The sequence below is a fragment of the Notothenia coriiceps genome, unplaced genomic scaffold, assembly GCF_000735185.1.
Source record: "Notothenia coriiceps isolate Sejong01 unplaced genomic scaffold, NC01 NC01_scaffold00000464, whole genome shotgun sequence".
Classification (NCBI taxonomy): Eukaryota; Metazoa; Chordata; class Actinopteri; order Perciformes; family Nototheniidae; genus Notothenia; species Notothenia coriiceps.
In genome coordinates this window covers 72,114-83,264 of record NW_011333165.1, presented here as the reverse complement: position 1 = coordinate 83,264, position 11,151 = coordinate 72,114, and the positions used below count along the sequence as shown (strand labels likewise).

The 11,151-nt window shown below is 37.0% G+C and overlaps 3 protein-coding genes across 3 annotated transcripts in view; 1 reads left to right on the top strand and 2 right to left on the bottom strand.

Moving 5' to 3' along the window:
- The window catches only part of tmem120b (transmembrane protein 120B), a 7,302-nt gene extending 3,346 nt beyond the window's left edge, over positions 1 to 3,956 (bottom strand). The window contains exons 1-8 of the mRNA XM_010780318.1: positions 3,824 to 3,956; positions 2,570 to 2,688; positions 2,122 to 2,238; positions 1,979 to 2,038; positions 1,802 to 1,894; positions 1,624 to 1,713; positions 1,431 to 1,496; positions 1,228 to 1,289 (exon numbers count right to left, since the gene is read on the bottom strand). Of these exons, the coding sequence (XP_010778620.1) occupies positions 1,228 to 1,289; positions 1,431 to 1,496; positions 1,624 to 1,713; positions 1,802 to 1,894; positions 1,979 to 2,038; positions 2,122 to 2,238; positions 2,570 to 2,688; positions 3,824 to 3,886 (670 nt within the window). The 5' untranslated portion in view covers positions 3,887 to 3,956. The remainder of the gene's footprint in view (positions 1 to 1,227; positions 1,290 to 1,430; positions 1,497 to 1,623; positions 1,714 to 1,801; positions 1,895 to 1,978; positions 2,039 to 2,121; positions 2,239 to 2,569; positions 2,689 to 3,823) is intronic.
- Positions 3,957 to 5,325: 1,369 nt separating this feature from the next.
- morn3 (MORN repeat containing 3) lies at positions 5,326 to 7,415 on the top strand. The gene is made up of 6 exons (XM_010780286.1): positions 5,326 to 5,454; positions 6,176 to 6,336; positions 6,455 to 6,612; positions 6,696 to 6,855; positions 6,961 to 7,145; positions 7,283 to 7,415. Exons 2-6 carry the CDS (start codon positions 6,201 to 6,203, stop codon positions 7,388 to 7,390), a joined length of 747 nt encoding a protein of 248 aa, XP_010778588.1. The 5' UTR covers positions 5,326 to 5,454; positions 6,176 to 6,200; the 3' UTR covers positions 7,391 to 7,415.
- orai1b (ORAI calcium release-activated calcium modulator 1b) lies at positions 7,243 to 11,030 on the bottom strand. The gene is made up of 2 exons (XM_010780296.1): positions 10,613 to 11,030; positions 7,243 to 9,374 (listed from the first exon to the last, which is right to left on the bottom strand). The coding sequence occupies exons 1-2, from the start codon at positions 10,724 to 10,726 to the stop codon at positions 8,817 to 8,819; spliced, it is 672 nt and encodes a 223-aa protein (XP_010778598.1). The 5' UTR covers positions 10,727 to 11,030; the 3' UTR covers positions 7,243 to 8,816.
- Between the last annotated feature and the right edge of the window lie 121 nt (positions 11,031 to 11,151).

Below are 11,151 nucleotides of genomic sequence, written 5' to 3'. Positions count from 1 at the left end.
AGATTATTTGATTACAGAATCGGTTTTATTCCAGGTATTTACACATACCAGGAATTTGCTTTGGTATATGTGGTGAAGGCAAAGTGTCTTTGCCTTCACCACATATACCAAAGCAAATAGTTGTTTGAATACTGCTGTTTCCAGATACTATTTTATTTGTTACATATTCTTCTTTCTGTGTCAGAAAGAAGAATATGTAACAAATAAAATAGTATCTGGAAACAGCATTTTCTGCCATTGTTGCGTGAAAAACAGTTAATCCACTTTTAAGCTGTTGCAGCAAAAGTCCTAAAAATGGACAGCAACCTATAACATGAAGCTAAAAGTGAAATATGTTCCTTATGTCCTCAAAACAAAAATAAATAGCTGTATTTGTAGGTGGCTTCTTGTTTTTTTAAAGAGGAACATCTATTTTTTTTATTCATTTGTTTTATCACCCAAACCCCCGACCAAAGAGCAATGTCACGAAGTCCTCACATCATGATGTACATTTGATGTTGGCAACAACTGTAACCACCAGCGTGTGAGAAATAATTACTTCTCTAATCTGGGGAGAAGAAATGTTAACAATGCAACTGTTGTATTTCAGATGCAACAATGCAGGCTATCAGTGTCCAGAGTATACAATAATTAATGCAACAAATCCTGATAATTAATTAAGAAAATCTTCATAAATCAAGACCCATGTATCCACTAGAAAGGAGTCTTTCAGTGTCAGCTTTTAGTATGAGGAAGGTTGTGTACACTTCCTCTAAATACATTTACACAACATTTAGTCACAGTCACTGATATCTAGAAATGTCATGATGACACATTCCCAACAATAAAATGTCGTAAAATGCAATTCATACCAGAGTTCCAGATATGTAACAACAATTGTCCTTTATCCGTCAAATCTGGTGTCTGTCACGGATGATGTAACACAGAGACAGCACATGCCAGAGCGCCTCAAGTATCCCCACATGTGGCTACACATGACCACAGTCAGCGAAAAACATGTGACATAGATATTTAGCTACAAGATAGTCGCAACAAAAAGATGGATTTCTGTTACCCCTTCAAACTACTTTTAATCTCAAAAAAGTGAATACTGCTTTTCCAGGATGAACTCCCTCATGTTTGGGTAACAACAATATAAGGAAAATACATTATTCTGAAATGGTCCGGCCAAACAGACTTCCTAAAGAGAAGCTGCTTCGAAGTCGAGTAAACAAATGAAATTCTTACTCTGATAAATGCAGAAAGCGAGGAACTGGCTTCTGAACATCTGATACACTGGTCCCTCTGGCCTGGGGGAAAAAAAACATACGGGTAAACAAAAACAAAACTGGAGCGCTTGTTGTCTCAGAAGTCGCTCACCTGTGTGGGATTGTACAAAATAAAAGTACAAATATAACGGCTGAAAGAAACAAACTAAGCCAAAAACTCACCATGTGAGCATCACACCCGACAGAAAGGTGGAGACATAATGGTGAAACACCCACCAACCGTAGATCCTGAAAAGCAGAAGAAGACATTTACCATTGAACAACCTAGCCATTTCAAAAATACTTTTCCCTATAATAATTAACTATTACAATTCCAAGTCAGAATGCAGTGCCTCAGGGTTGACACACAACACACCTGGAGCCATTGCTCATGAGGATGCTTTCCCGTATAGTCAATGTGCAGTAGTACCACACCAGCAAAAAGTTGAAGATTTCATCAGTGACTCTAAACAAATGGAGAAAATTAATATAATAAAACCACCTTTAACATTTGTATTATTTAAAGAAAACAATATGCAGAAACATTCTCTCACCGGTAGTTGAGGAAGAAGAGGCTTATTGCTCCAAACATCAGGATTATTGTCATATAAAGCTTGAACTTCTCATACTCGTCTTTATAGGCAAATCTATCAATTAAAAAGAAGGTAAAAAAGAAGGTGATAAATACACAAAAAACAAACCATATTTTTCACACTGAATACTCGACTTACTTTGCCTGGTTGCTGAGAAGCGTTACGTTCACACTGCCCAGGACCAGATTCAGGTACAGTCTGAAAAACACACACAAATGGAAAAACAATAAGTAATACAACACGTCTGTAATGTGAAGTGTTGCCATGCACAAAGTACTGACCCGTTTTTCTTCGGCAAATACGCTTCCATATCAAAGAACACATTTTCTTTATCTTTTATTTGTGTTTTCATATCCGCTATTAGTTTCAGTTCTTGCTCGTCACATGTTTTGGAACACCTTTGGAGAAAAAACCAAAATGATCATTAATGGAAAAGGAAATAAGAGCAAGAAGAAATATCTTTGATCTCGAAGGCACATAGAGATCATAACTTTTTAATAGCATGTACATATACTAAAAGAAAGTGTCCCCAACAAAAGCACTAAAATCAAAACTAAAAGACCACTTATTCAAAGAAAGTATAAAAAAAGGTGTATCTTCTAAAAGAGGCTGATGAATGTGATGAATCACAAACTGATAATAAACAAGTTCACTGATAAAGAGTGTCGTTCAGGAAACCAAGCTGTTAAAGGATCATGACGTTTTCTGTCTTGATCAGAGAACACTTACTTCGTCAAACTCCACCTTAGGTCTTTCAGGCATTTTTTCTGTTTACTGATGGCGCTGCTGCATGTTGTCTGAAGGCTGGTGAGCTCCTCAAGTTTTTGTCTGTACACTTTGTGAGTTTCCTAGTTATCAAACAAACAACAAAATTGTGGAGAACATGTGTAAGGACAAAAGTGTAGAGTGATTCTTCGTTATTGGGAGAAAAATGCAAATGTTTCAATCTGCAGCCACAAATGTATCACAATACAAGCACTACTGATGGGAAAACTATGCATGGAATTATATATTCCAATGAAAATACATGACCAAATAATGGTATATACAAAGCTTTGCCAATCCTAAAAAAAAAAAACTCTTAATGGACAACAAGGCCGATCATAGGAATTGTGATTATTTAGAAGGTCCAGAGGGCAATCAACAGTGTGTAATTCACTAAGTCTCTTAAAGCCCGCAGACAGAATATGGTTAGGAGCTAATACACAGATGTACAAATATGCGATCTGAGGAAAAGCAACTGTAGGCTGTTTCTTTGCACTAATACATGTTGGCTGTATTTTGGAACATCCCCAAACAGTTGACACAGTCACCTTCATTCTCTTTCCCAATGGAGCAGCTGCAGATTTTACATTTTGATGGCATCACAGGTCTTATTTGTCTGGTACTAGCATAGGCAGAAGGGTGATCGTGCCACAACACCATCATGATGCTTTATTTTAACCTAAAAAGGGGAGCTGTATCTCTTCCTATTATTGACCACTTATGTTGTTGTTTCAAGTTAGCTAGCTAGCCAACGTGAGCTAGTGTGGTAATGGTAAAGGATGATGATGTATTCAATGACTTCTGCAAAATGGTGTTCTCAAACAAAGCCATAGCGTGAAGTTACCTTAACACATTTCTTAGTAAGTTCAATAGAATTAATTCAAGAATAATTCAATTGTTAGCTAAGTTACTGTAGCTGCTCATTAGCCGCCTAGCAGCAACACAAGTAACCTGCTGCTAACATTAGCTGCAGAAAAACACGGGTGTTACTCACAATTCAAAGATGTTAACACATCCTGACATTTGTCCATCCCTTAAATACAATTTTGCTTCCAACAGCAAAGTTATTGGCTGAAAAAGCTGCGTTTACGGGTGAGCTGAGAATGAATGGCGAATAGGAAGGAGCCATCCAAACTAACGTAGTAGCTGTCAGTGCCATCCACGACATGCTATCCGACCAGCAGGCTACCATTAATGATTTACTGGTTTTAGTGTCACCTGTAGTTGTTGATATTCCTCGTCCATTTCCTCCCACTCCGTCTGAAACCTCGGTTTGGACATTGTGGCACAACAGCTGATTATGAAGGAGGATGGCTCCACTAGCTGGCTCTCACCTAGGGTCTGACTGTCTGCCCACTCAGGAGGAGCCGTTTTAAACGGGCTGCAGGGCGCATGCGCACCACTGTTGTTAAACCATAGGTTGAACACTGTCTATGGTAGAGCATTAAACTAATAATACACAGAGGTGGAAGAAATACTCAGATCAGAATACTCTGTTACAATTACAATTTCTGCATTCAAAATGTTAGTTAAAAGTGCAAAAGTATTGGCATCAAATTATAAAGGACCAAAATGAAAAGTAGCCTACTCATTATACTCATTTCTAATCATATAGGCCTATTATGTTTGTTTTTTTAAATTATAAATGTTGATGCATTAAGGTGTTAGTAAAGGTGCAACGTATTTTATGTACTTTGTATGCTGCAGGGTAGTTTCTGAATTTGACTCCAGGTGTACATAAAGTCGGAGTTTAGTGTTGATTATATTTCACATCATTAATCCAAATCTGCAAAGTAACTAAAGGTACAAAAAATAAATGTAGTGGAGTAAAAGTACATCATTTACCTCTGAATTGAAGTGGAATAGAAGATAACAAAATTAAATATCTCAAGTAAGTAGTACCTCAACTTTTTACTCAAGTACAGTACTTTAGTATAATGTACTTAGATACTTTCCACCACTGCATAGGTTTAAGTAATAACATACAATTTAAGAACAATTAACATAAACATGACTTTGGCATCAGTTACTCCCTCCAGACACACACTGTTTAACTTTAACACAGCACCAACTAAAGTACATAATTATGTTCAGTGGTGTGATGTAACTAAGTATATCTACTTAAGTAAAACATTGTGGCACATTATGGGACATTACTTGAGTATTTTCAAATAATACTACTTTATACTTTAACTCCACTAAATTTTGTTGGCACATTTGTACTTTTTACTCTACTACATTTATTTTACAAATGTAGTTACCTTATAGATTTAGGTTAATACAAAAATATAAATCGACACGTACATTATCATATATTATTATAGGCTAAGCTACCAAGCAGTGTTTTCCAAATATTGTTTTGTTTACCAAGTGCAAGACTGCATTGATGTATCAATAATTTTAAAACAAAAATATCTGGTGTTTAAATGGCCCATTCTGCATAACTTTTGAAGGCCTACTTAAAGTATTTTGATGCCAATACTTTTTTTACTTGTGCTTAAGTACACATTTGAATGCAGTACTTGTACTTGTGACTGAGTATTTTCACATTTTAGTATTGTTAAATTTGATTTATTAAATCATCTGATTACTTCTCCCTCCACTGCTTATCTCTTATGTTTTAACCATAGACTGTATAGGTTTTAACATTCAGACTCGGCATCAACTAGACTAGAGTACACAATTCTGTTGCTAGGATACAGTGAATGCTGTTGCAGACCCAAGCTAGGAAAGTTAGTGCGGCTAGCCGGGTTAGCTAATATGTTTTTTTATTAATTCGGTAGTTACATGGCCTGAGTTTACAGGCGGATTGAGTTTAAGTAAATCATCCGCTTGGACACATCGCTAAGGTATAAGTATCATCCTAACGTGGTCGTTGTCAATTACACTGTATTGAAGCTAACGTTAACTAACACCATTAACTAGCTAGTTATTATGTTAGCATAACATGTGCTTGTGGCTAACCTGCTCTTTTGAAAATATTTTGTATTAAAAGTATTGTAAATGCAGTGGTTGGACAAAAATGTAGATACTTTACTGAGGATTAAGTAGTTACAACACAGTGTATACATACTATGTTACTGCTAAGAGTCCTGCATTCAAAAGAGTTTCAAGATCAAACTAAAAGTAACAGTTACCCAAAGTAAAAAGACTCTTAATGCAGAATGGCCCATTTTTGATTCATGTATATTTTATGACTGGATTATAATTGGTAATGCATTAATGGGTTAATCACTGTTATTTTAATGAACATCAGTAGAGAACAGAATATACAGTACTTACTTTTTTCATGTTTTTGCATGATCTATTTGTATCAGCACTGCTGAAATCATGTATATCCAATAAAATAAATACAAATGCTTTAATTATATGTAGTAACATGTGAATATTGTGTTTTGTTTAAACAATTCTGTATTTTGGTAATTTTTTTCTCAAATATTCACACAGTTCTGTTTATAAATTGTATATTCAGCATGAAATAAAGAGCAATGTGTTGTTATTATAGTTTTAAAAGGTCACTCCTAGGTTTACTGCTTCATGGTTGTAACATGTTATCTGACTATGTTACAGGGTTTTCATCAAGCTACGCCCAGCCATGCCATATCTTCAAACATCTAAAAAAAGTAGAGCATTACTGGATATTAAGTCACAGAAATGTGGACTGCGGCACACAATATTCTCTGTCATCGGAAATGAATACACTGGAGAGTGGCAAGACAACAAAAAGCACGGTGAGATTCCTCTGATGTGAGCTTCTACTAAACTACAAGGACATTTATGAACCACAGTTTATGGAGCATGACACACTTTGACCACACTAGATAACTTATTTGCTTATTTGTTTGAAAGGGAAGGGAACTCAGGTCTGGAAAAAGTCTGGTGCCATTTATCATGGAGAGTGGAAATGTGGAAAACCCGATGGATATGGTACCTACAGTGTACTGCTCCCAGAAACAAAGGAGTTGGCAAAGAAGTACTGTGGTGAATGGAAACATGGAAAGAAGCATGTACGTATTCTATAGTGTTCATGCACAATCTCAGATGTATTCACGCTCTGAGATATGTTATGTGTTCTTTTCTATCTCTTCAGGGGTATGGGATGTACCTCTACAATAACTTAGCAGTTTATGAAGGGGAGTGGAGTGAGAACCAACGGAGTGGATGGGGAAGGATGTACTACGAGAGCAGGGATATCTATGAGGGAGAGTGGATGAAGGATAAGAACCATGGACAGGGCATCATCCGATGTGGTAAGAACACTGGGTTCACATACATTGTTAACATCTCAAATAGATTACATTATAGTTGGTCAAGATGGTGGATTTTTAAATGGTACTTTCGGACTTGTTTCCAAGCAAATGGAAACTGGTATGAAGGCACCTGGGGAGAAGGCAAGAAGAACGGCGATGGAAAGTTTTACTACTCTGACAAAGGCCAGCTCTATGAAGGCATTTGGTTGGATGGAGTAGCAAAATGTGGGACCCTGTCTGATTTTGGGAGGAATGAAGCACCAACACCATCAAAGTGTCAAATTCCACAGGTAAAACATCTGCATTGTGATTTGCAGCGATTGCAGACACTCTCTCTCCACTTATGTCACAAGATTAAACAATCATGGTCAACAAATCAAGTTTTCTTTTAACGTTTTATTGTGTATGAACATGTTCTTTCTTTAAGGTACGTCTGGTGGATATGCAGTTGGTTTTAAAGGAATCCGAGGAAGCCTACCTTGAGACGATCAACAGCAAGCTTCCACTCCACAACACACTAACAGAAAACAGATAATAAATGGCATGATGGCATTTTCAGCTTGTTTTTATTTACACCTTCTGTCCGTTCTTATCTGTGGAGCCAAGCAAAACATCTATTGATATTTCAAAAACACAAGGGATATAATTGAAGTCTTATACCAAGACTATTGGACTGACCAAATATTTAGCATACACTGAACTCTGACAATGATGGCACCTATCAACATCAAACTACATGAATTTGTACTTCTGAACTATCTCTTCCAATACAGACTGCTAACTCAGATAAATCCCTTCTTCTAAATTGTCGAGATGAAAACCTAAGCTAAATTTAATTTGGATAAGTACCAGAATGATTGAAAAGCACTTCATGGGTAATGACGAGTCAATGATGAAAGCAACATGCTAATTCAGGATTTAAGAGACAAGTGGAGTGCTCAGACTTTACAAAATGACGCACAGAGAAACACGTGTCCCTAATAATAACAATTACTCCATCAGGACTGCTAATTTTCTTTCCTCTCTCTAAAAATGTAAATTGTGAAAAGCCAAGAGGGTAATTATGACAAATCATCATTAGACGGGGCTGACTTGGTTAGTTATCCAGCATAGGTGATGGTTAACATGTTACAGTATATAACATTAAGTCATGAAGTACATTTTAATATGAAAGGCATTCTAAATTTGATGTGTTTAACTTGCGTAAGTGTTTGAAAGTAAGCGGCAAAGATAACATTCAAAATACAATATTTTCAAATAGTACATTCAATTTATTTTAGAAATTCTGATTGCCACTTGTCAAAATAGAGTGTGTTTTGACGTCACGTCAGCAAATATATTATACTAATAATACTGTAGTTTTAGGAGCTGTTGAGTCAGTCAACACTAACAGCAAGCATTACAAAAAATGTTGATGGACATTACAATAAATGTACAGTTTAGAGTAAAGAGTTACCTTGTAGTTTAAAAAAACACAACCAAAGTGTATTAACAAATATTAACAGGTTAATAAATTCAGCAGGCAGCAGACAGGATTTCAAGTTATGGTTGAAATGCCTCCAGTGTTAAGTCTCCAATTAAGACTTTCAATGTTCACAATACAATATGTCTTTACAAGTGAGAGGAATAGAAAGAGAAAAGGAAACAACTTTTTTTATATAGGATTGAAAATAAAAGTTGATTGTCTGTTCAAAAGAAAATGTGTCTTGTATCACATGGTCCAAACAATCAACAGAATAACATAAAACAATTGAAATAACTTCCCGTGCGTCACGGCAGATTTGCGAGTTCACAGTTGACCCAACGTGTTTCCTAAAAGTATTTTTAAGTAAGTTAATTTACAATAAAGAGGTAAGATATCTTTATTCCCGAAAGAAAAAAAGAAGTCAATCATGTGGCTTCTGTCTTAGTGATACCCCATGCAGACTAGAGTTCCATGGACACATATCCACCATACTTCACTATGGGAAGTGTGAGCTTGGGGACTGCAGGATGGAACGCTCCCCTCTGTTGTCCAGCTCGTTTTGTAGCCTGGTGAGATTAGAAAGCTCCTCCAGCTCCTGAAACTGTCTGTCCGTCTTATGGCTTACCAAGGAGCGGTAGAAATGCACCGCAAAGACAATGAAGATTAAACCGAAGGGGACCATGATAGATGTGGAGGTAATAGCAGCAGCCACACCAGCTGAAACTGTACTATTGCTGGACTTGTTGGGCTTAACAGGCAAAAATTTGACCCAGCAAAGTAAAACCACCTCGGCTAGGAAGAGTAATGTACCTATTACTGTAGAGAAAGCCCACGCCAGTTCAATGTGTCGGTGCATTCGTACGTGTGGCGACTCGTGCACAGAGTTGAGGTTGTGGACATTGCTGACAGCCTCTATATTGGGCAGAATGCAGGTGCTGACCATCAGAGCGAACAGGTGAACAGCTACAAGCACAGTGGTGCAGGCACTGAAGGCAATGAGGAGAGCAGGGGGGTAAGGGTAGCTGTTGTCCAGCTGCACTTCTACCATGGCCACCTGGAAAGAAGGAATAGAAGAGGAAACGGCTTTATTATACGAGATAAGTTAAAAACACAGGACTCCAAGTTATTGCTCAGATGCCTCCTGTGTAAATCAAGCATTTAAAATTCCCAGTCACAAACAATCAACAGTATAATATACATTATGTTATAGAGCATCGAGTGCATTACAGCAGATTTGTGAGTGAGAAGGAATAGTAAGAGAACAGGAAAACAACTTCATCACATGAGATAGTATAGAAACTCTATTGTCCATTCACACAACATGTGTCTCATAACAATCATCAGAATACCATCTTTACCAACTATTTAAAGAACATCTGAATGGTCACCCTCTAGCTATTCAAAATTGTACATATGTAGCTATAAAGTACAAAAGCATAAGCAATACAACATATATTTAAAGAATCAGAGTTAAAGTACATACATAATGGTCCATTTCAGATAACACAATAAAAAGGTGGAGCTTAACAGTTGTATCTTAATCTTCATTTGTTGTTTTGTACTAAAAATCTAAATCTGCAAAGGAACTAGTACATTAATGTATCTAATGAATGTAGTGGAGTACAAGTGTACAATTTCCCACTGAAATAACATGGATTAGAAGTAAAAAGTAGCATACGGATGGACATTCTCATGTTTAGTACATCACAATTGTAACTTGGTAAAGTGCTTGAGTACATGTTTTTACTTTACACCACTGCATTAATAAATTATAGATTATTTTGAGCAAAAGGAGTTCAGACTTTAGCTGTGATTTAACTACAAAAGAGTAAGAGTATGTTTTTAAGACATACAGTATGTTACCGTGGCAAAACCAGAAAGCAGTCAGCCTCACTTTAATGATGCAGCAGGTAAAGGTGGGGCTTATTTCTCACTATATATATATACTGCTGTAAAGCTTGTCTATTCACCAAGGGTTTGGGTGTTATCTTCATCCATAATTAATTTATGCATTATATTTTTGGAATAATCATAATATGCATACTAGTAACTTAAGGTTTCAAATACATTAAGTGCAGAAAAACAAAACAAAATCCCCCTGAAATGTAGTGGAGAAGAAACTAGTAGCATTCAGATGTAAATACTCAACACAAGTACAAGTAGCTTACCTCAAATTGTATTACAGTACTTGAGCAAATGTAGTTACTTTCCACGACAAACAAATGTGCTCAGCATAAGGATACATGCATGCTAAATCTACAAGTAGGAAGATGTTTGGGAGACATATGTTACCATAGCAAATCCAGAAAGCAGCGCTGATGTCCGGCTGGAAGCCTTCAGCTTGGCTCGGCTGAGGTACAGCTTCCTCCAGGACAGCGCAAGCAGTGAATGCTCGTCCAGACTCATGTCGCTCCTCTTGTAAGCAAAGGAAGAGCTGCAGTGCTGGCGTAGTTACCTCGCTCGTTACCCAACCTTGTTACGACAAAAACAAGCGTTCAACATGCCAACAGCGTACACTTAGTAAACCTTCAACCTCGCCAGCTGACGGAACTGCGGAAGCTATTTTTTCACCAGCAGTCCTCCCTCCGTGCTCAGCATGCTGTGCCGCCTGCACCTTACATTACCCACAAGGCTGCGCGTTTGAGGCGAACTTCCGGTTGCATTCCCTCTGCTAAGCTATCCAAAATCAGCCCTTAGTTAATTCTCGAATAATTACCACGTTCAATGTGTAGTTATTGTCAGATATTATGTTTTTGTCAATTTAAAATAACTCCTTCTGCAGCCCACGTGACACACACCATGCATATGAATTATTACAGAATGACTGAAAA

What these genes read in the sequence shown, in the direction of transcription:
- morn3 (XM_010780286.1), top strand. Translation starts at nt 6,201, where the DNA reads ATGCCATATCTTCAAACATCTAAAAAAAGTAGAGCATTACTGGATATT. An exon ending in ACAGGGCATCATCCGATGTG is followed by an intron (nt 6,856 to 6,960) that starts GTAAGAACACTG and finishes CTTGTTTCCAAG; the next exon opens with CAAATGGAAACTGGTATGAA. An exon ending in CAAAGTGTCAAATTCCACAG is followed by an intron (nt 7,146 to 7,282) that starts GTAAAACATCTG and finishes TCTTTCTTTAAG; the next exon opens with GTACGTCTGGTGGATATGCA.
- orai1b (XM_010780296.1), bottom strand. Translation starts at nt 10,726, where the DNA reads ATGAGTCTGGACGAGCATTCACTGCTTGCGCTGTCCTGGAGGAAGCTG. An exon ending in TGCTTTCTGGATTTGCTATG is followed by an intron (nt 9,375 to 10,612) that starts GTAACATATGTC and finishes CCTTCTTTCCAG; the next exon opens with GTGGCCATGGTAGAAGTGCA.